The sequence below is a fragment of the Leopardus geoffroyi genome, chromosome A3 (genome assembly GCF_018350155.1).
Source record: "Leopardus geoffroyi isolate Oge1 chromosome A3, O.geoffroyi_Oge1_pat1.0, whole genome shotgun sequence".
Taxonomy (NCBI): Eukaryota; Metazoa; Chordata; class Mammalia; order Carnivora; family Felidae; genus Leopardus; species Leopardus geoffroyi.
The window spans coordinates 8,216,456-8,239,850 of NC_059336.1; the positions used below are offsets into that span (position 1 = coordinate 8,216,456).

Sequence of the window (23,395 nt, forward strand, 5' to 3'; positions counted from 1 at the left end):
GTTCCAAATCAGGTAAAATGACACAAAACACTATCTCCATGAATTGCAGTCTCCTTTTCTGGGTTGTTTTCTGCTTTTTCATTAAATCAAAACGTCTTCATTATCATTTGAACTCAAATGTCATTTCATGCTGATGGCTGAATCTTTCACAGTAACTATGGCAATTGTAAAAAGAATATGAAAAGTAAAATCTCTTCCCCTCAAAAAAAGAATTTTGCCTTCAAAATTCTTCAAAGAAGAATTGTCTTTAGTTGTGTTTTTCAACCACAACGTCCCCCCGCCCCCCAGCCCCTGACCCCCTCAAAGAAATCCATTAGCTTCATCACAGGCACCTGACAAATCCCACCTTGTCCATTTAGACCCAGTGGGTATAGTGCCCATGGCCCACAACACCTTAGGAGTCCATGAAAATGTTTTCATTTCTTTTACAATTAGAAAAAAATAATGACTATAATCCAGCTTGGGTTACATATGTCTTTATGCCAAGGGAGTCATAAAATATACTCTGTAATATTTGCCTTATGGGTAAAAAGGCTCAGGAAGGCAAAAGTGTTCAGGGCCCAGGAAAATCCTAACAGAGGCTAATCACTCAGGCTAACTATGGAAGTCACATAGAATCCATCCACACGATAGAATTCATGGTGAAACTGCACACGTGTAAAGTTAGTTAGCTAGATGGCCTTGAGCAATGTCTTTGAGCCTCCATTTTGTCATAGGACTAATCCTAGCAGACAATATTTATTGAGTTCTTACCATGTTCCAGGCCCGCTGGGGAATACTTAATGCGGGCTGTCTCATGCGGTCTTTGGGCATGGCAGCCCTGGGCCATGGTTCTTGGGCAGCACTGTGCTAGAACTGTCCACACCCAGTGAGGTCATGAGGAGCAAGAGTGGATCCAGGTCTGCTCTTATCAGCACCGTGGACTTGGACAAGGAATTTCCCCTCACAGACCCTTGGTTTCCACATCTGACAAATGGGCATCATGAAAGAATCGGTCATAGGGTTTGAGGAGGGCGTACTAGGTAAGGCATGTCAAGCACTTCATGGAGTGTCTACGCTTGAGTAAATGCTCCATAAATGGTAGTTATTACTATCCTTCCCTAGAAGGTGATCTTCCCTTATGCTCCACTATTTCTAAACTTCACGTATGTGGAATCATACAGAATATCCTCTTTTGTGTCTAGCTTCTTTGTCTCTGAGATTCATCGATTTCTTTTGCATGTCATAGTAATTTGTTCTTTTCTACTGCTGTATAGTATTCCATTGCATCCATTCTCTTGTTGATAGAAATGGGGTTGTTTTCTGTTTGGGGCTATGAAGAATGAAGTTGCTATGAGTATTCTTGAATCTATCTTTTGATAGACACAAACTTCATGTCTGTTGGATACCTACCTAGGAGTGGAACGGCTGGATCATAATAAATATTGAGTCCTTATGGTAGGTAGGGGCTGGGAATATAAGAGGGAGCAATAGATCTGTATGTTCCCTGACTTCAGCCTAATGAGGAAGACACAGCAATAATCGGCACAGATCAATGTAAATTTAATAGCTGCACATGCCATAAAGGACTAGCACATGGTTGCTGTGAAAGTATGGGGGCGGGGGTTGCATGGTGTCTGGAAAGGGCACAGGTCTTATAATCAAAGGAGCCTGACAGACTTGGGGAACCGGAACAAAGGCAGTTAGTGCAGAGAAGAAAAGGGAAATGGAGAGGCTGGCAAGGTTCAAACCGAACAGGCCATGTGACATGTTTTCCACTAATCTTACCGAGCAGTGGGTGGGGGGACATTAATATTTTGAGGGGGAGGAAGAGGGCTGGGTAGAGAGTGATCTCATCAGGTTTGGAGTCTGAAAATATTTGTCTGGCTACTGGGTGGGAGACCGATTCCAGGAAGTATGTGTAGCAAGAGTGGACGTGGGGGACTCATTAAGACATGAGCCATGGTCCTAATGAGCAGTCGGGTCAGGCCAAGGTGGTAAGGACGGAGACGGAGGCATGGGGACCATGTTGAGAGTCATCTCATACACAAGCTTCACCAATCTTTCATGCTGGTTTCATCACAGTCCCTTTGCCACTGGGCAGCTCTTGTGATCCAGACCTCCTACATTTGAGCTGAATATTTAAAACAATACTTAGTTGGGGCGCCTGGGTGGCTCCGTCGGTTGAGCATCCGACTTCGGCTCAGGTCATGATCTCATGGTTGGTGGGTTCGAGCCCCGCATCAGGCTCTGTGCTGGCAGCTCGGAGCCTGGAACCTGCTTCGGATTCTGTGTCTCCCTCTCTCTCTGTCCTTCCCCTGCTCGCACTCTGTCTCTCCCTCTCTCTCTCTCTCTCTCTCTCAAAAATAAACATTAAAAAAAATAATAAATAAATAAATAAAAAATAAAACAATAATTAGTAGATTACTAATGAAATCCAAGTCCTCTTCAGGCTGCTTGTTTTCCATTGCAATCACATCCCAAGGAAGATTCAGTTCAGTTTCTCAGTGCATTTGCTCACCCGTATCTGCGTTACTGTGGGCTTTACGGACGTCTAACTGGACAAACTCTACCTATGATTCCAGCACTGCTGCCCGTTGCAGCATGACTGTGAAAGTCAGAGATAAAAACCACAAAACGAATCAGAGATCAGGACTAGTGTTCATCGTCCCTTTCCAACAGAAATGACCCTTCCCCAGGCCCCCAGTATTATTGTGCACGGCGGCATAGAAAGCCAAATTCAAGGTTCCGGGTGTTCTGTGGGCATGACCGGATGCCTCCCCTCATCTTACAGGATCAAATTGAAACGTGTTCCCAGTAAGAGGGGTCTTTTAAGGTGGCTCCTAGACCAAGGCCATCGCTGCTCTGCTTTCTAACCCCTACCCGTTTCTAAGGGAAGTCGTGGATTTGAAGTGACCACGGGCTCTCCTTAGATCAAGGGGAATTGCTAGAAGATTGTACGTTTGCACATTAGTATTGCAGTGGGGGGGTTGGGTGCTCAGAGGTGAAGCCCCGCGGCTTGGGTTTGAGTCTTGGATTCTCTCCTTAAGGACTGTGGAATCTTGAGCAGGGCCCCTAATTTCTCTGGGCCTCCGTTTCCTCATCTGTAAAGTGGAGATGGTGGTAATGATCATTGCCGCTTGCAGGGTTGTAAAGACTAGATTAATTCACGTATATGAAGGGCTCAGGCTGTGCCTGGCTGTATGGATGTTGGCTGGTTATTACCATTGATTCACTTCCATTGGATCGAGGTTAACTGTTGCGTTGCTACGGGAACTGGCCACGTGAATTCTGCCCTCGGATTTGCTCTGAAGCAGGCGTTGAAGTCACCATCTACCACATTGCCCAAAGCTCGTGCCCACTGGGGGAATTTTTTCGGGGTCAGGCCTCTGAAAACGTTGTCTTTCTCCTGAGATACTGGTATATACCCCTCATTCTTTTTTTTTTTTTTTTTTACATTTATTTATTTTTGAGAGACAGAGAGACAGAGCACAAAGTGGGGAGGGGCAGAGAGAGAAGGAGACAGAATCTGAAGCAGGCTCCAGGCTCTGAGCTGTCAGCACAGAGCCTGACGTGGGGCTCGAAATCACAAACCGCGAGATCGTGACCTGAGCCAAAGTCGGACTCTCAACCGACTGAGCCACCCAGGCGCCCCTATACCCCTCATTCTAATGTGGTATTAACTCATTTTTTCTGTCTTTGCCTTTGCCACCCAGAAGCTCAGAGCATGCTCATCTATCGTGTGGTCTCTGCGGCCAATTTATTGACTTTCCCCACTTTCACTCAACTCATTTCCGTTCTTTTTTCTTTTCCTATTCTGTTAACGTCCCATTTCTATTTCATCCATAGACACTATACATTCGCATGTGTATTTGAGAGGCTTTGTGAAATTCTGTTTGGTAAGTGAAAAAGACACAGATGAAATCATAAAACAAAATAAATCTCAGAAGTACAGCGTGTGCATTCATTAACAGCCCATTTGCAAGCAAACTGTAGGAGTGGGGGTGAGTTTAATCTCCACATCTGTACAATGAGGGGTAATGAGAGAACCTACTTGAAAGGGTTATTACAGGACAGGAAAAAATTAATCCATAAAACGCATTCAGAACAGGGGCAGCGCATACTGTAGGCACTCGGTGCTGGTCCTTGGGGTCACGGTCATTGGAATGATCTGTAGACATCACAGTGGAGATGCTCTCAGACCACTCATTACTGAGAAGCACCTAACACCAACAAGCCCTACGTGTTGTTCTCCAATTTTGTTTTCATGTTTACTTATTTACTTTGAGAGGGGAGGAGCATGGGGAGGGGGAGAGAGAGAGAGGGAGAGAGGGAGAGAGAGAGAGAGAGAGAGAGAGAGAGAATATCCCAAGCAGGCTCTTACTTTGAGAGGGGAGGAGCATGGGGAGGGGCAAAAAGAGAGAGAGAGAGAGAGAATATCCCAAGCAGGCTCCATGCTGTCAGCATAGAGCCCGACGCAGGGCTCGATCCCATGAACCGTGAGATCATGACCTGAGCCGAGATGAAGAGCTGGATGCTTAAACCAACTGAGCCAGGCGCCCCCTCCAAATTTTTTCTACCAAATCGTCCAGGCAACTTGTAAATTCTATCCACTACGTGTTGTGCGTAATCTTTAACAAAGATCCATGTTTTGGATTGCTGCTGTTTTCCCACCTTCGAAAATGGAGAGTCTCAATGCTCCACTTTATGTCAAATGACACAAAACAGCGTTGGAAGTGATGTAGTATGAGATCAGCAACAACCTCATAACAGGCGTGTTTTTCCCGTTTGTATCTGTGCCGTAACTAATAGGATTGTATAAACCGCTTGTCATCGTTGACGGAGTTCATGCACCACCAAGGATCCATACTGAATATGACACTGAATGTGAACAGCTCTGTCGCCCACAAACCGGCCTCCTGCCCTGGCCTCCCCAAGCCCATTTTCCTCGCCCTCCATAACTAGTCACTGATCGGAATCTGCACTTTAAAAAAAATTTGTTTTTTTAACATTTATTCATTTTTGAGATTGAGAGAGGCAGAGCATGAGCAGGGGAGGGGCAGAAAGAGAGACACAGAATCTGAAGCAGGCTCCAGGCTCTGAGCTGTCAGCACAGAGCCCGACACGGGGCTCGAACTCACGGACCGTGAACTCATGACCTGAGCTGAAGTCGGACGCCCAACCGACTGAGCCACCCAGGTGCCCCAAGGAATCTGCATTTTCTTCTAGCATTTAGTCCTCAAGGAAGGGGTCTATAAAGTTAAGTTTTTCCCGTGTGTTGTTTGTCTAAGCACTGTGCCTTCCCTTTCCTCCACAGACTCTTCCGGTGCTGTGTTCCCCATCTCTCGTCTCCTGACTTTGTCATCACCTTCTCTCCTGGATTCCTCCCCATCCACTCCTACGTGTCCTCATGTATGCCCTGATCTCATTAAGAAAAACAAACCAGAAAAAGGCCCTTTGTTCCACACTGCATGGGCATTAATGGTCGTCTGCCTCCTTCCCTCCACTGTTAAGTTTCTTGTAAGAATACTTCTCACTGCTGCCTCCGAATCTCACATCGCCTACTGCTTAATCTTTTATAATCTGTTCATCACTGGCAACATGACCCCTCTAGCTACCCTCTACCCCTAAGCTGGATGGGTCAGTCTCTTTGGATGCTCCCATATCTTGTTACTCTTCTCATCGTGAGGACCACGCATTAGGAATTCTCAGTTGGTACTCAGTCTGCTTCCCCAACCCCCAGACAGACTGAATTATTTGAGCCAGACTTGTTCTTTAGCTGAGTCAGAATCACCTGGAGAGCTTGTTAAAACACGGGTCTCCACCCCCAGTTTCTACAAAATAGTTGTTGAAGGCAACATCCATTCTACCCCACGGCATCACACCCGATTGGGGAAATCCTTTTATCAGGGTGTAGTCCTATGAAAAAGGCCGCATCCTAACATGTCCAGGATCCTGCCCTCCTCACATCGTAATTGCAGCCGCTGTCTCTTTAGCCAGGCCTTTCCCTCATACCTGCACTTTCCTAGGCCCCCTGTCATGACAATCTGTCTTAGCTGTCCCATGCACAGCCCATGCAGTGGCAAAATCTGCATCATCTGGAAGCGTGCTAGGAATGCAGACTCTCGGGTCCCAGCCCAAACCCACTGGAGCAAAACCTGAACCCTAACAGAATTCCCCAGTGATGTGTACGTGCCTTAAATGTTAAGAAACACTTGTCTCTAGGATGAGAATGGTCCTAAAATATGCCTCCCTGGTCCGGCATGGAGTGGAGGCAGCCCCAGGCTCATGGAGCTGGGAAGTGGGGACACCAACGTGGATTCCTGCCCCATAGCGCTGCCCTTGAGCCCCATGGGGTAGGGTGGGCGCTGCACCCCAGGGGACTGGCTGCAGCCATCCTCTCCGGGACCCAGGGTGGGTTCTCTGCTGGGAGATTGCCCAGCCCACTCTGGCTCCCTAGACCCGGACCGGGGCTCATCTGTCTTCTCAGTCCTGACATTTCGCCACCAAAGAGGGGCAGCTCTCCTGGGGGCAACCACGCCAGTTTCCCACCCCTCTTGTCCCAAAAGTAGAGGCAAGTTTCTACCCACCTGTCCCATAGCCGGTTGCCCATCTCCATGTGGTTGTCCTCCCAGCAACTGCCAAGGTCCAAAGCCAAACCCCAGCCCCTCCCCCGGGCCAACCAGACACTTCCGGTGGCCCTGCCTGAGTAATCACGGCAGCAGGCTGCGGGGGGGTGCTCACAAGGTCAAAGACAGGTGTGCAGAGGTGTGTACGTGAGCGGGGCAGGCTGGGGCTGAATCCGAGATAGCTTGCTTTGTCCACGGAGTGAGAAGTTGAGGACCGCTCTTTGGAAATGCGGTCCCGAGGTTGCCAAAATGCATGTGAATTTTCACGGGAGATCTCCTGTCTTCATTGTGGCCGGAAGTCCTTAAAAACTTTTTTTTCAACTATGAGAGCCAAAGAAAACCTGTCACAGGCCGTTACGTGGCCTGTGCTCAGAACCAAGTTCTTCGACTTTGGCCCCCCGTCTTTCCCTGGCCTCTCCGCGTCACTGTCTGCACCCCTACACTCCACCTGCTCTCAGCTCCCGCTTCCTTCTCTTTAGAGACTCCCGTTGGCCTCCAGCTGTCAAAACTTAACTGTACTGGCATTCCCTTCCCTTGCCACCCTGTCTTGATTAGGGCTCTTAAGACTTGGACAAGCCTGAGGGTGGTTGTGGAGACGGGAAGAAATGGACAGGTTTGAGAAGTATTTAAAACTTGGAGTCAGTAGCACAAGCTCCTAGGATTCTCAGTACAAACAATCTACTACCTACTTCCTATCAAAAGCCTCGATAAGATGTAACATACAGTGCACATGAGTTTGCAAACCGGCTGCCTGATGCTCAAATTTGTTTTGTAAGTATTTTCTGTCTAGCCTGCATTAAAAAAAAAAAAAAAAAAAAAAAAAAGTTGCACTCTAAAAAACCGTCATCAAGTGATTGTATGTAAAACTCAGCCGGGGCACCTGGGTGGCTCAGTCAGTTAAGTGGCTCTTTGTTTCAGCTCAGGTCATGATCAAGGTTCCTGAGATCAAGCCCCCCATTGGGCTCCCTGCTGACAGTGCAGAACCTGCCTGGGATTCTCTCTTTCACTCTCTCTCTCTCTGCCCCTTCCATGCCCACACTCTTGCTCTCAAAATAAACAAACTTAAAAAAAAAAAAAAATCAGGAGTCCTGGCCAAAAAATTAGTGGTGACACATCCAGACCAAACTGCTGTGTGGCCACTACTGGCTAGAGTTGAGTGTTAGACGCTTTGTTTCAGATGCAGGGCAAGCTGTTTACGTCTGCACCTAGCCCGACTAACCAAAAAGAGGCTTCGGACACTTTAGAAATGAATTTAAAATGGGAATCAAATATTCCTGTTGTCCTGGAAATTCCCAGGTAAATAAAGAAAAACAAGGTATAGTTAGCAACAATATATATTGATCTCCCCTGACCCTCATCCCCAATGTTAAGAGGGTTTTCTTGTATTAGGCTTACTTGTTCCTGTGCTCACAAGATTTTTTTAAGTCCTGGTCAGTTACATAATTCAATTTCTGGCACATGAGTGTGGTAAGCCTTCGTTGTTAAAATTTCTAAATGGCCCAGCTATAGCCACCCTCCTGTGCTGTGTCTCTGTGGGCCTTCCAGACGCATCCGTTCGCCACCCCTCTCCAGCTCTGAGAAAGATGGAATCCGAAGAACTACCTCCCGATCCCAGTTGGGTTTGGCCAATGGTGGGCTCCAACTGGGTTTTGGAGCAAGAACGAGGCCGACCGCCTAGTCTCCCGGCTCTGTCACTGCAGGGAGGTCGCAGGCTAGCTGCGTCCCACTTCAGATGAAGGCAGCCTTTCCCCAAGTTCCAGAGTGAAGGGCGTGGCTGCTCCCTCCTCTGGCCTCTGACGGTACACAACCCTCCTCGTGGTTACCCTCCACCCTGGGAATCTCGGCGAAAGTGTCCTCAAACTACGCGGAGTGTGCTTGTTAGCTCCTGCTACGGCCTGACTGACACACGTCTCTAGTCTTACCCCTCTAACTGAGCAGTAACCACATGCATGCAAGAAAAAATATCCTTGTAAGAATCATTTTCTAGAATCTGAATTATCACCGTTTGGAAACATTTTGCCCCAATTTAAAAGTCTGCCTTTGTGTCTTAAAAGAATCTTAGAATGAACGTATTTTTTTTATTTTTTATAGATTTTTTTTTTTCAACGTTTATTTATTTTTGGGACAGAGAGAGACAGAGCATGAACGGGGGAGGGGCAGAGAGAGAGGGAGACACAGAATCGGAAGCAGGCTCCAGGCTCCGAGCCATCAGCCCAGAGCCTGACGCGGGGCTCGAACTCACAGACCGCGAGATCGTGACCTGGCTGAAGTCGGACGCTTAACCGACTGCGCCACCCAGGCGCCCCTAGAATGAACGTATTTTATCGTTAAGCCTGAATCGCGTCTAAATATTTAACCAACACCTTGCGTATCAACGTTTAGCCTTGAAGGTGAACAAGTGACAGCACCTCTGAAATTATGTACATCTAATCCTAGAAATAGCCTCATTTTTGTATTACGATCCTGCCCTTGGTATTTTGGTGTGTCAGTGCCATCTGCTGGTAAGTTAATAAAATTTAGGTCTTCCAAATCCAAAACGTGTATCTTGGGGGCGGTGGGGGGAACAGCAAGGGATAAATGTACCGGTTAAGAAAAAAGCCTTATCTGTAACCACCTGGCTCCTGAACTTCCACACCATTGTCAGTATAAGCCCAATTAATTACAATGCTCTATCACAAAGTCTAAAACTTATAATAAAAAAAAAAAAAAACGCTAAATAGTCCTCCCTCCTGGTACATTTCTTGGTTTCTGAAACATTCTTCTGGCATTCTGTTCCATGTACGCGGCACAACATGCCCCAGCAGGTCTCAGCACCGTCTGGTTCTTTTACCAAGGTCTAGGACACCGACATATACATAACAGACACGTGAAATACGTTATGTCTAGATATGACATGTACTACGTATATTTAAACGAAATATGTACATTCAGCAGAGGACAAAGTTTTGGTGGTGAAGTTAGTAGTCGGACGTAGGACGGGATCTTTCTGTAGTCTTCAGCCACCTCCAAATACAAACTGGAAGAGACGTATGTAAACAATATGACCCAACGGCTGAATTTTCTTACAAATAAAAATTGCACCAAATATTCTAAATAATATAGAAACATAAAAGGTTGCTCAACCAATTTTAATAACATGACATAAAGCCCCTACACTTGATAGAATCGTTATGCAAAATACATAGATGAATACTGTCTTCTTTTAAAAATATAAAATAAATAAGCAAGACATGTGAAAATAGGCAAGTTTCCATTAAATAAATGAAAATTTTAAAAAAAGAAAATTTTGCTTTCCATATCATTTGAAGAAGGGAAATTATCATTTTAAACAATATTCAAGTTTATTAAACAAATTAAAAAAAAAGTATTATAAAATGTTTAACTGTCATCGGCTTCGAGGTTTATGTTGCTCCCGAATTTTGCATATAACTGAACTTTCAAATCTGCTAACACCCGCTGAATTGATTCCACTCTGGCTTCTAGGGCGTCAATTTCTTCTTGCAAATTTTTCTGGAAAAAATAAGTTGTTTAAATTAATTCTATTCAACGGATGGTTTCTGAGCGTCTGTAGACGAAATAACATAGGGGAAGATTTCTAGGTCAAAAACTTTCTAAACTTGGATAGGCAGCTAAGTGACACTGATAATTAAATCTAAACCAAAAGTCTGAATGCAGCTATTTTTAATTCATGATTTATATTTGCTTATTATAGAATACATCAAGCCTGTTTCCTCAGTTTTTGCTGATTTAAAACACAAAATGGACAAAAGAAAATTAATTCCTAAATTGTCATATCCTAATAAAGGAAGAGCCTCTATTACAAACACTTTTGGTAAACAGTTTATCAAAGGCCTCGCTTCTGACCCAGCCTCTTCCAACGTTCCCCCAAAATAACTACGAAATGAGAAGAAATGACAGAAAGTCACACTACCACCCGTAATTTAGAAGAACAACTTATAGCCAAAAGCTGGCAGAAATTTTCACTAACTGCAAGGCTCCTGGGGCTAGACTTTGAGAGACATCAGTAGTGGGTGTCTCATTCATGAAACAGATCAGCACCGCCCACATGAAATGCATGGAATATGAGAAGTTCCTTCCTGGCCAGGATCAAAAAAAAAAGGATTTCTCCTTAAACATGACCAAGAAACTCTGAAATAGTGCAGGGGAACAAGGGAAGAATGCCCAGTACTGACAATGTTATTCTTTTAGAAATCTGGCCAATGAATCTCAAAGTATGGCCCCCGGATCACTTGGAAACTTGTTGGAAACAAATTCCGGGGCCGCACTCCAGGCCTCCTGACCGAGAGATTCTTGGGATTTCGGTGACTGAAATTGTCCACAAGCCCTCTGGGTGACCCCGATGCCTGCTACAAGTCTGAGAACCACAGCGGTAAGAAAGAGAAAGAAGATGTACAGCTATTAGAAGGGAGATAAAACTCCTCTACCCAGAAAACCTAGTTCGTGAATGAAGTTGTAACATGCAAGGAAATTATTTTAAAATCGCAGACCCTACCACATTATCGCACATTTCTTAAAACCCCGCCGCGAAAGGCTCCTCTTTGCCTTGGGCCGGGGGAGCAGAAACCAGTCCCCGGGCCAGATCTAGCCTGACGCTCGTTGGCACAGCTTTACTGGAGCACCGCCATGGGCGTGCACGGACACTCCCTGCTCCCATGGCAGCTGTGACAGGGCCCAGGTGGCCCACAAAGCCTCAGATACCTGCTGCCTGGCCCCGCACAGGATGTTCGCTGACCCCTGCTAAAATAAAGTCAATTCATTCAACTTGACTGACAGAGTTCTTCGAGATGTGGCCATGATTTCGGACGTTCCCAAATCTCCAGCAAATTCAACTCTTACTCGTATTTTTGTGCCGTGATCGTTTTAGGACCATCCACACACGACCACCCCGCATCTGTCTGGAACATCCCGTCCTCCTTTCCAGAGAATACCCACTTACTGTCGAGCTGCTTCACCCCTTCGCCAGGGACCCCCTCCTGGCCCTGATGCCCACGCCAGACCCGGTCCTCCGGCCGCCTCTCTCCCCACACGGCCTCCCGCTCGTTAGTAGTTTGACTTGTTGAACTTCCTCTTTCCATTTATACTACACACTCTGTGCAGGCAGGAACCAGGCGTGTTTCGTGGTGTCCCTGTCCTCCCTCCACCCCCCGCGCCCCAAAACCCCATGCCCTGCTCCATGGCAGAACCCGATAGAGGGTAAGCAGTCCACAAATACTTCTGGAATGAATGCATGAATGAATGAATGTATGAATGACCACATAAAGGTTCACTACCTGCGGGGAGAGGGAGGACAGTATGTTCAGAGCAGTGGACACAAACGATAAACTATCTTGAAATACATCCAGCAAGACTATTTCAGGGTGATTAACAAGGAACAGAATTATAAAAATTTACTACGAAAGAGAAGATTTAAACCCAAGAGGAGACACCAATGTTTCTGCGTGGAAGATTCTGGAGTAAAAGGGTTAGTTCTTCCCACAGGTTTATTAAATGTGGGTTTAATTCAGAGGAAGTTTTGCTTTCTATGACATTTGAAGAAGGGAGACTAACATTTTAAATAATTTCTGGACTGATTAAGCAAACTTCAGAAGAATTAGGAAATGTTTGATTTCTATCAGCTTCTCATATGCACAATGTGATTGTTCTTCTCATAGACGGGTGGAGGGCATGTGAACCGGAAACTAATTTCATACCGTATCTCAAATGCCTTAAGTGTCAATAAATCCATACTCTGACCCAGTAATGACATGAATTTCCTAAATGTGAAAAAGCCTCAAGTGTAAGAATGCTCACTATAACATGACTGTGGGAAGATACTGGAAACAAGTGGACAGTGTCCACCAGCATGATGTGAAACAGTCATCAAAAATGTTGCTTTTAAAGCATGTGTGCTTGGCCCAGAGCAGGCCCCCGATGACTTTCTGCTGGACAAAGGAACGTTAAATAGAACCGGATTTAGAACTGGGCAAAATGTGAAGCAAACCTACCCAGAGAAAAGAGGTGAGAACATGAAAGAACTATATGAAAATGTGAATTAAGGATGATTATCTCAGGGAAATGGGATTCCGGGTGATTGCTACTGTCTACCTTATCATATTCTACAGTTTCCACACAGTTAGGTTAGGGCACGGGTTCTGCAGTCAAAAGGCCACTCCCTCTGTGTCCCCCTGAATGAGTCCATGACCTTCCCCAGCCTCTACCCCTCAATTCTAAATTGGGATGCGTGGTCCCTATTTCTCAGACCCCTTGTTAGCATCGAACGCATCACGCCTGCCAGGCTTTCGGAGCATGCCCGGGATGCTGGAAGAACCCCCGGGGCGTCCCCTCGCAGCTGCCGTTGTCCAACACCTGGAATTAACGTGTTCCTTATAGCAACACACACGCTGACTTAAGAGCTAGACTCCCTCGCCCAGGGAGAGACTTCAACATACCTTTGCTTCTTCTAACATTTCCTGTGTTTCTTCTTGAGAATGGCTAATGAAAACATCACCAATTTGATAGGGTATCATTAAGCAATCATCATCCGCAAGCATGATGTCCTCACAGGCATCTTCTAAATTTTGGAGTTGTTTCTATACACACAAAAGGAAACAGCCATGAAAAGCGCACTCAAAATTCCCTGATAGAAGCTGAAACGGCCCATTTTAATTTGGGGACACCAGCTCCGGGAGAGATCCTTTCACAAAGGTATTCTTACACGAACCGAAGACTTTCTTACATTTTTAGATGGCGTTTCATAAGGAAGCAAGCGCTGAAAAGCGAACTCCCACACCGAGCTCTAGAGATTTCCAGAGCGGTGTTTCCAAAACACGCACCGGTGCTGGGCAGCAGGTACCCGTGGCCACTCAAAGTGTCTCCTACCCTAAGAGTTTCCAGTTTGGGAATTCTGCCTCCCTCGGTAGAGTAAAAACAAAACAAACCTGCACTTCGCAGCCTTGCCTGATAATAGGATGAAAGCAGATAATAACTCAAATTCCACCAATCAAATGCACCCAAACTGGACTTCCACGAGGAGGGCCCCACAAGGAGAGGCTGGGCCCGGGCCTGTCGCGCAGGCGGGCAGGGACGGGGGTGGCAGCCCAGTGATCTGCCGGGCAGCTTCCCCTGGGGAGGGAGGCGGCTGGCTCTGGGATCACCGCAAACAACAGCGATTCCATCACCGGCCGCATTCTCGGACACGCCGTTCCCGGACCTGCTCCTGGAGCCCCGGCCCCGGCTCATACCCTCAACGGTCTCTAAGTTCTCCCACGCCCCTCAAGCGAGGTCTTTCCTCTTAAACTAACTGGAGTGGCTTGCGTCATCTGCGACACAGAGCCCAGAGAAACATAATCACATACTACCGAGTTCAGTTTTAAAAGCTATAGTATAAAGACCTTTTCCTTTCCTTAAATAAGATACGTTTCTTCACTACCTTCTTTACTTCTATTTCCTCCTTCAGCTCTGTGATTCTACTTGTATTCCGTGCAAATTTGTTTATCTTTTGTTGATCTTCAAAAGTAACGTTGACGTCTTCTGCAGCCTGAAAAAAAAAAAAGGTTAATTTTTTGTAGAATTAATTTTAAGGGAGAAGGTATAGGTTGGCTTTTTATATTGACTCTGAAACAACTCAATACACCATTTGCCCTCATACAGTCGAGAACCACAAGAGGTACAGAAAATCACAAACACAGGCGTTATACTTGTTTGCTCCACGAGCTCAAGATTTGTTCATACATCTGGGGCAACTGGTTGAGCGTCCGACTCCTGATTTTGGTTAAGTCAAAAGCCCAGGGTTGTGGGATCGAGCCCCATGTTGGGCTCCATGTTAAACATGGAGCCTGCTTAAGATTCTCTCTGTCTACCCCCCTGCCCCTCTCGCACTCTCTCTCTCTGAATAAAAAAAAAAAGATTTGTTCATACATCTATGATCTCTTCTGACATCCTACAGAATAGTACCTAAGCTACAAAAACACTTCCTATATAAACAACAATTAGGAGTAAGTCCTAAATCAAGTCAGCCAACTTTGGCCTGGAGCACAATTTCTCGAGTTAGAACATTTGTCATCAAGATAAACCACAGAGCAAAGATGATGTGGTAACAAACTCTGGCAAATGCCTCACACCAGTTTCTTCTCTCAGACTTACAACCTGCCTAAGCTTACTGAGGCTATCAGAAATCTGACAGTCTCTGTAATGTTTAGCACAAATGACATACTGGCAAGAAGGTTACTATGCATCTCAGTGGCTATATTCCACACAGAGTAAAAATTATGTTCCTTTTTTTAAGTGTTTATTTATTTTGAAAGCGAGGGAGAGAGAGTGAGAGCGAGAGAGAGAGGGCGCGAGCATGTGTGCATGAGCAGGGGAGGGGCAGACAGAGAGCGAGAGAATCCCAAGCAGGTTCCACTGTCAGAGCAGAGCCACATGTGAGGCTTGATCTCACAAACCATGTGATCATGACCTGATGAGAAATCAAGAGTCGGACACTTAACTGACTGCCACCCAGGTGCCCCCAAATTATGTTTCTTTTAATGCAAAAGCTTTTACAGACCTTAATTAAGAATGAGGGGCACCTGGGTGGCTCAGTCGGTTAGGTGTCCGACTCTTGATTTCAGCGCAGGTCATGATCCTACTGGTTTGTGAGTTCTAGCCCCACATCAGGCTCTGCACTAACAGTGCAGAGGCTGCCTGGGATTCTCTCTCCTTCTCTCTCTGCCCCTCCCCTGCTTACGTGCATGTGCACACACGTGCACGTGCGCACGCACACACACACACAATCTCTCTCAAAATAAATAAACATTTAAAAAAATGTTTTAAAAAGGGGGCACCGGGGTGGCTCAGTCAGTTAAGCATCCAACTTCAGCTCAGGTCATGATCTCACAGTTGGTGAGTTTGAACCCTACATCGGGCTCTGTGCTGACAGCTCAGAGCCTGGAGCCTGCTTCGGATTCTGTATCTCCTCTCTCTCTGCCCCTCCACACTCACGCTCTGCCTGTCTCCCTCTCTCAGAAATAAACATTAAAAAAAATTTTTTTTTAATTTTTAAAAGAGAATGAGGTGTAATGTACTATATATATAACATGATTAAAATCAAACGTTTAAAAATATTTAGTGATTAAATTTGAAAATTAGAGTACTTAGATGACAATCTATAAAATCATAAAAATAATAGCTAACATTTATTGAGCTCTCACCGTGTGCCAAGAACTTTCTGAAGTTTATCATCACTGTTAATCCTCCAATAAATCTTAACAAGTAGGACCATCAGGAAGTAGCACTATTTTACAGATGGAGAAAGTGTGGCACAGAGAGGGTAGGTAATTTTCCCAAAGTCACACGGCCAGTAAGTGGTGGAGCTGGATTTCAACCCAAGTAAGTTGACTCCGGGTCCAGACAGGTCCTCGAGCTCTCAGAAATTAAAGGGTGAAAATGTGTGTGGGCACGTGATCATGCACAGTTGGAAGAGGCAGCAAGAAGTCCTTGACTTTCATCAGATTCCCAAAGGAGGACCATGCATTTAAAAAAAAAAAAAAAAAAAAAAAATTTAAATACCACACTCTCCTTAGAGTTTCCCCTCATTTATAAAATAGGAATAAGAACACTGGATTACAAGGTAAATGAGGGGGGAGAGAGGGAAGGAGAGAGAGGGAGAGCGTGGGCCTTTCAGCAAGGATTATTTTTGCTCTTTGGTGAGGATTCACAACAACCACACCTCATCCTTTTACCTGGTTTCTCATGACCAGTCACATAAGAGGTGTATGCTTTTTTTGTTGTTTTTAATGTTTATTTATTAATTTTGAGAGAGAGAGAGAGAGAGAAAGGGAGAGAGACAGAGAGAGCGCAAGTGTGCAGAGGAGGCAGAGAAAGAGAGAATCCCCAGCAGGCTCCGTGCTATCAGCGCAGAGCCCAAGGTAGGGCTGCATCCCACAAGCTGTGAGACCACGACCTGAGACGACACGAAGAGTCAGACACCATCGACTGAGCACCAACACCCGGTGCCCCAAGAGGTGCGCACTTTGATTTCTCCAGAGGTAGAAAGTCAACCTGTTGTGTCAAGCAAGACTGGAGCTCAGTGGACAGAATGTCAAGGAAGAAGCCTAGAACTCAGCCCTTCCCCGTCCCGGGCCCTAACCACACCACGGTTTCACATGCATCAGGCTCGGCATCAGAGACCCAGAGGACATCTTGAACAAATCCTCTCCGTCACAATACATATAACTTTGAATATTCAACTTTGTGCATGATTTTTATGAATATGGAAATTGGGAAACGCGGGGCTACACTACAGAAGCAAAGTCCATATTCAGATATCTTGGCATTCAAGTTATTTTGCCTACATGAGAACTACCAATTCCCAAAGCAAACAGGGCGCGGAGAATTCTAGAGAGTTCCTGCTTGCCTGCGGAGTTGAAACACCGAGCCCCTGAAAACGTGAATATGTATTTATAGACACATTTGTCATCCTGAGGCTTTCACGGGGTAATTCCCGTGAAAGTAACTACCGCAGGGCTGGCCTGACACACAACGGAGGCTAATGTATTGTTTCTGAATTTAAATGTAAATCATGCTTGATCAGACTCACATACATACAGTTTCTGAAAAGCTGTGGAGGAATTTGGCTGTTTTTCCAAAGCAGGCGTTTCCTATTGTGGTCTCACCACACAGTAGCCCCCAGAATGTACTTGGGGCCTAGAGTCCATTTCCTTAACGGTGGTTTTTTTCACCGGCGTTAAGGGCTACAGGTGGTGAGTGAGGCAGCGTGAGGTCGGTGTGTAAACTGAATGCCACCCAGTGGAGTTCTGTTTACAGCAGAAAGTGAGAAGTCAGCACCTTCCATGACTAATAGCAGTGGCTTCTGTTCTCATCTCACTGTTCTAGAACACTCCTACACTGCTTGAAGCTTCACTGTGGCAGGGAGGGGCGAATTCTTCACTGGAGATCCCCAGACACCAGGAAGTCCATTTACCCCCTGAAATTGTAGGCAGCGTGGCACACACTGGAGGCACATTCCTCTGGGACTTCGCAGCTTTCCTCAGATCCTCAAAGGGATTCACACCCCCAAAGGTTAGCGCCTTCTGCTTTACGAGAAGCCGGATGTACTCACTGCGGCTCACAAAGTCATGAGAACCCAAAGAGGAAGGAGTTATGTTTTATTTGAGGCGGCACAGAGTGGTGGTAACAATGGATTCAAATCCAAGCAAGCAGGAACCTGGACAAACGAGTCAATTTTTTGTAGCCATCTCAGGGTTATCTATAAAATGGGGAAGGTGGTGCCCACCTCGCCTGAGTGATAAAATGAGCAACTAGCACAGGGCCTGTGGACAGAATCACCTTTCGACAAATGGCAGCTAAGTGCTCTGTTTCCTGAATAATGCTTAGCAAAAAATCATTACAGAGGAAAAAGACACAAGGACCTAGAAGAAAATCCTGCTACTCCAGGGAGGAATATGATCCTCAAGATGAAAAGTGGAAATTAAAATTCCCTAGACCCTCTTCTTGAGAATCAGCATCTTGTGGGATTATGTGAGGCAAGTGAACCACACTCAGCCTCGCCCCACACCGAGTTTGGCTATTAGCAGCAGAATGTGCATTGACAGGTGAGTCCATCGGTATTCGAAAAACCTAGAAGGCAATTCTGGCCGATTTCAGCCTGCCTTTATTTTTGTTTTGTAAAGGTGTCTACCAAGTCCGCAAGACGGAGTTTCGCTTCCTATTTTTATTCACTTTTCATGCTTACAGTCATCTATCTAACAGCTATGTGGTAAATGTTTCCTACATGCCGGGCAAAGTGAAGAGAGCCACCACAGCCCCACCCTCCTGAACACCTGCAAGCTTACATTCTCGAGAAGGAGGTGGGCAAAAAGCAAGGTGAACAAGGTAATGCTAGATGATAATGACACATGTGACGGGGAAAGTAAACCAGTTCAGGGGCTGGAAGTGTTGGGGGCTAAGGAGTGAAGGGGGCTTCTTTAGGTAGGGAGGTCAACGATGGCCTCTCCAGGGAGGGGCCATCTGTACTCAGGATCAGAGACAGAAATCGAACACACTCAGTTCCCAGCTGATGGCCAGGAAGATTGAATCACCTCACCTAAACATTTTCACCAGAAAAGCCGTGACCCATTGGGATGTAAACGTAAATGTCAAGCACTCCAAATTGTGAGCAGTTTTTATTAAATTCAAAGGACAGTCCTTATGATATTTCACACTCACTCACTGGCATGCCTGTTTGATCCCAGGGTGGGCAGAGGGCCACACTGCACACGCAGGTCACCGACCAGAGTGCTCCCAGCACTGGAAAACACCTGCAGAAGGCTGCTGCATCTATCAGGCCAGTCTTACTAAGACAACGAAAATCCTTCACATTCTGGCCACCCTCCACCCCTGGATATGTTCATTTACCATCTTGGCTCGACCTCCCCCAATTCTCTATTGCTCTAGCCACTCTTTCTTTCTTTCTTTTTTCAAGTGTATTTATTTTTGACAGGGAGGAGGGAGAAGCAGAGAGAGAGAGAGGGAGAGAATCCCAAGCAGGCTCCGCACTGTCAGTGCAGAACCCAACGCGGGACTGGAACCCACGAACCGTGAGGTCATGACCTGAGCCGAAATCGAGAGTTCGGACACTGAACCAACTGAGCCGCCCAGGCCTCCCTGGCCACCCTCTCTCTAAACACACTCAGGGTCTCTGCAAGTGATGCTCTCCCTCCACAACGCCTCATCCCTTTCCAACTTTCCCTTCCCCTCCTATGTCATCGCCTAGACCACACTTTCTCACCAAAGCCTTCTCTGCTCACAAAACAGACTCCCTCCAGCCCTCATGTCACAAGTCCTTTCTCTCATGGGTCTTAGCAGAGTTGGAAATTTTACAGTTTTCCGGAGGACTACTGAGGAATGCCTGCCCCTCCCCCAGAACAGAAGTTCTGCAAGGGCTATGAGGATAAGGGGATAAAAACATCACTGCTCTCGCTGCTTATCACCTCCAACCGAAACTGTGACACATTACATGCTCAGAAAGTTTGCTGAATGCATGAAAATGTGTTGGTAATCAAAAATTTTGCCGAGTCCAAGGCTGAAATCGTTTTTCTACGTTTACTTCATCTCCCCGCGCTTCAGTTACCACTTCTGTCAAGTGGGGGAGGGGAGAGCCTACAACTAGTTATCTCCCATGGAATTAAAGATCATACCTCACAAAGCGCCCGATTTACTTACTTATTTTTTTAACGTTTATTTACGAACGAGAGACAGAGCGTGAATGGGGGAGGGCCAGAAGAGAGGGAGACACAGAGTCCAAAGCAGGCTCCAGGCTCCGAGCTGCCAGCACAGAGCCCGTCGCGGGACTCGAACCCATGAACCTGAGCAGAAGTCAGACGCTTAACCAACTGAACCATCCAGGTGCCCCGACAAAGCGCCCAACTTAAATACAAAACAGAGGTGGAGTAAATCTTCCAAAGTTTCAGACTCCCCAGAGTCACCATGACCCTGAACCCTACTCTGGTAGGCTTTGTGGACGGCAGGCCAAGAGAGTGCACAACTCATCCTGGTGTGCCTGGGGCGGTCCTGGTATGTGGTCTGTGTTTTGTGGAAGGCAGGCCAAGAGAGTGCACAACTCATCCTGGTGTGCCTGGGGCGGTCCTCATTTTGGCACCCCACAATAGAAGCAATTGGCTCAGGCTATGCATATTGCTGAGTAGGAGAGCGAAGGAATTTGAAGTTGAATGACGCCAGCAAATCCCTTTAGCCAGGGGACACTCATCAGACACCACAGAGGTTAAAAACGCTCTAGAATCACAATGGTTGTGCTCATTTAAATCCTACCTTTGCCTCTATGCTTCAGTTGCCTCATCCGTAAAATAAGGAGCAAAGCAGTCTCTCTCTAAAAAGCGTGTAAGGTTAAAATAACGTATACAACTCGCTTAGAGCTGTGCCTAGCACACAATAAAAAGTGAAGCCTCAGTAACGATCAGATGTTATTATGTCCTTGCCCTTCCCCGTTTCATTTGTCTTCTATCTAGATACTTTCAAGCATCTGGGTAGACTCGGTGAATTACAAGCTGTGAACAGGAATTCAGCGTGCTTAGTAGAATAAAAGGTGGGCTTTGGGAAAAACAGAATAAAGACTGGGTTTGCACTCCAGCTCTGCTTATTAGCTGAGTCGTTTTGAGGCCACTAACCTCTGTTATGTTTCTCCATCTGTAAGATGGGAGGAAACCGTCTTTGCTAAGTTGCTGGGAGGACCAGAGATAATAAACAGACGGCTTCTGGGCCCTGGCCTATCGTCTATCCTCCATACACAGAGTTTTAGTCTGGAAGCACAGAGACATCGAGTGTGGATGCGGGCGGCTCAGGGCTACACACAGGGGCTCTGGGGTCAAATTGCCTGGGGATACAGGAGCCTGATCCGCTCCTCACAGCTGCGTGACCTTGGGCAGCTGACTCCACCTCTCTGGGCCTCGGCTTCCTTCCGCGCAAAGGACGGTACCAGCAGCACCCACGCTTGTGGGCTTGCGAGGGTTAAATGTGACAACCCAGGTAAAATGCCCAGCGGTGACGGCCAACCGCAGTCAATGGGACCTCTGGCTTCTCACCCCCGCAAGGACAAGGCGTGGGCCGCCGGGTCCACAGGCTCTCCACGGCCGTCCCCAGCACCGCGAGAGGAGACCCTGAGCTCCCCGAGGGTCCCGGCCCGGCTGCCCCGCCTCGGCCGGCCGGGGGGCCCGGGAAGACGTCCAGGGCGCCGGGCGCGGGGAGGCCTCGCCGCGGGGCCGCTCTCAAGGCCGGTGGGCTCGGCCTCGGGCCCCACGCCGGGCCTCAGAGCTGCACACCCCAGGCAGCCCGCGCCCGGCCCCCGGAGGCCGACCTCCGCCGGCCGCCCGAGCATCTCGCACCCCGAGCGCCCCACTCACCGCCTTCTTCATGGTGGCCGCCATCTTGGGACTGGACTACGACGCGCGGTGGGGAGGGCCGCAAGTGCGCGCCTCGGCCCGGGGCCGCTTCCAGCTCCCTGTCGGCCCAGAGCACCCCCAAAATACAACACTGTCTCCACATTCCCTCCTACCGCATCACCGACCCGTGATTCCTAACGTCTGGGACTCAGGGAGATAATGTATCCTGGAAAGACTTGGTACATGCCAATTAAAGGCACAGGCAACGCCCTGTGGGCCGACAGAAACTAGGGGGTGTGGCGAACGGCCCCAGCGTTCCGCGGCGGGCGGCAGGGGGCGCCCCGCGCAGCGGGGCGGGGCCGGACGGGGCTGGGGGAGGAGCCGGGGCGGGGCCACGAGTGGACCAAAGGGGAGTTCTCTTTCATCAATCCCACAGACCTTGTAAGAAACCGGCATGCGTTAAACAGAGCTAAGAACGAATGACCTTGGTCTAGAATGTGAGACGTTCGTGCCCTGGTGTAAAGGAGGAGACACTACTATTAATTTATTAAACACTTACTGCGCAATTACTGTGTACCGTGACGCTTGTGCCTCCAAATGTTTTTCTTTTTGTGTGTGTGTGAGGATTCCTTTACACTCCTAAAAATTATTGAAGACCCCAAAGATTTTCTGTGTATGTAGGTTATTTTCATCGGTATTCACCATATTTGAAATTAAAACAGAATTTTAAAACATTTATTAATTCACTTAATAAAGAAACCCATTCTATATTAATATAAGTAACATTTTAAGTTATACAAAGTCACTGGAAACTGGCCTGGGCTTCTGAAAACAAGTGAGAGAAAAAAGGATGTAAGCATGCTTGGTCAGCAGCCGATAGTGTTTTCCACCTGGGGCTCTGGGTGGTGGGGTGTTCCCCAAGCCAGAGTCTCATGGCTTGGGAGGGTGTCATTTGATCTGGGCAACCGCTTGGACAGTGGCTGACCCCTGGCAACCATGGTACTGGCTCTGTCCGGCTCAGAAGCCCTCTGCCTCACTCTGCATTTCACGGTCTCCATTCCCCTTCTCTCCCAGCCCTGGCAACCTTCAAGCAGACCTCTTTCCCAGCAGGAGAACCAGTTCTGTAAATATAAATGGGGACTTTCAAGTCTTCTGCTAAGCCTCCTCTCCTTTCCTTAAATTTGAGCATTTCCAACCTCTGCTTCTGGTTCTTTCTCTAGCAGGGGACTGTCCCCACTTGTTTGGACCGGCAAAAGAAAGAAGCTTGTGGTGCAAATGGAAACAATTGCAGGTCAGGAAGGAAAATCACCAGTCACCACTTGAAAATACTATCCCCACTAAGGGTGACTGAACGTATTCCCTTACACTAAGATGAAGACTTAGTGTCATCCACTGACAGGATCCATGTTTTTGTTTTTTGGTTTGGGTTTTTTTGACCCACGCAGTATTCTTATTTAATTGAACCCACATATGAAACTTACGAAATTGCACTCAACAGTATCAGATTTTTTATTTTGCTTGAGCTTGTAAAATCAGTGTCCCTGTGACCTTGAATCCACATTCCTGCATAGCAGCCAGCTGCTGCTGGTGATAATGAGGTAAGGCCTGTTTAGCTAACAGGCCCTCTCCAGGGCCCTGGCAGATCCCACCTGCCCCATCCTTGTGCCTGTCAGACCCTCCAGGTATGTGTACTTGTCACTGGTCAGGCTTCTATCCTAGCAGATCTAAAAGAATGTTTGTGTGTGCATCTGTTTGTTCAAAATCTGTATCATTGCAGATGCTATTGCAAAAAGGAAGATGAATTACACAAGGTGCTTCACATCAAGAAGCTTACAGTTGGCACACATATATCCCCACAAATTATAGCATGGGAGCTGCAGCCCTGGGACCAGTGCCTGAGGGGTCCTGGGG

The 23,395-nt window shown here is 47.1% G+C and overlaps 1 protein-coding gene across 1 annotated transcript; it reads right to left on the bottom strand.

The window, feature by feature from the left end:
• Positions 1-9,717: 9,717 nt before the first annotated feature.
• PFDN4 (prefoldin subunit 4) lies at positions 9,718-21,758 on the bottom strand. The gene is made up of 4 exons (XM_045444174.1): positions 21,506-21,758; positions 14,038-14,145; positions 13,058-13,198; positions 9,718-10,118 (listed from the first exon to the last, which is right to left on the bottom strand). The coding sequence occupies exons 1-4, from the start codon at positions 21,527-21,529 to the stop codon at positions 9,987-9,989; spliced, it is 405 nt and encodes a 134-aa protein (XP_045300130.1). The 5' UTR covers positions 21,530-21,758; the 3' UTR covers positions 9,718-9,986.
• Positions 21,759-23,395: the final 1,637 nt, after the last annotated feature.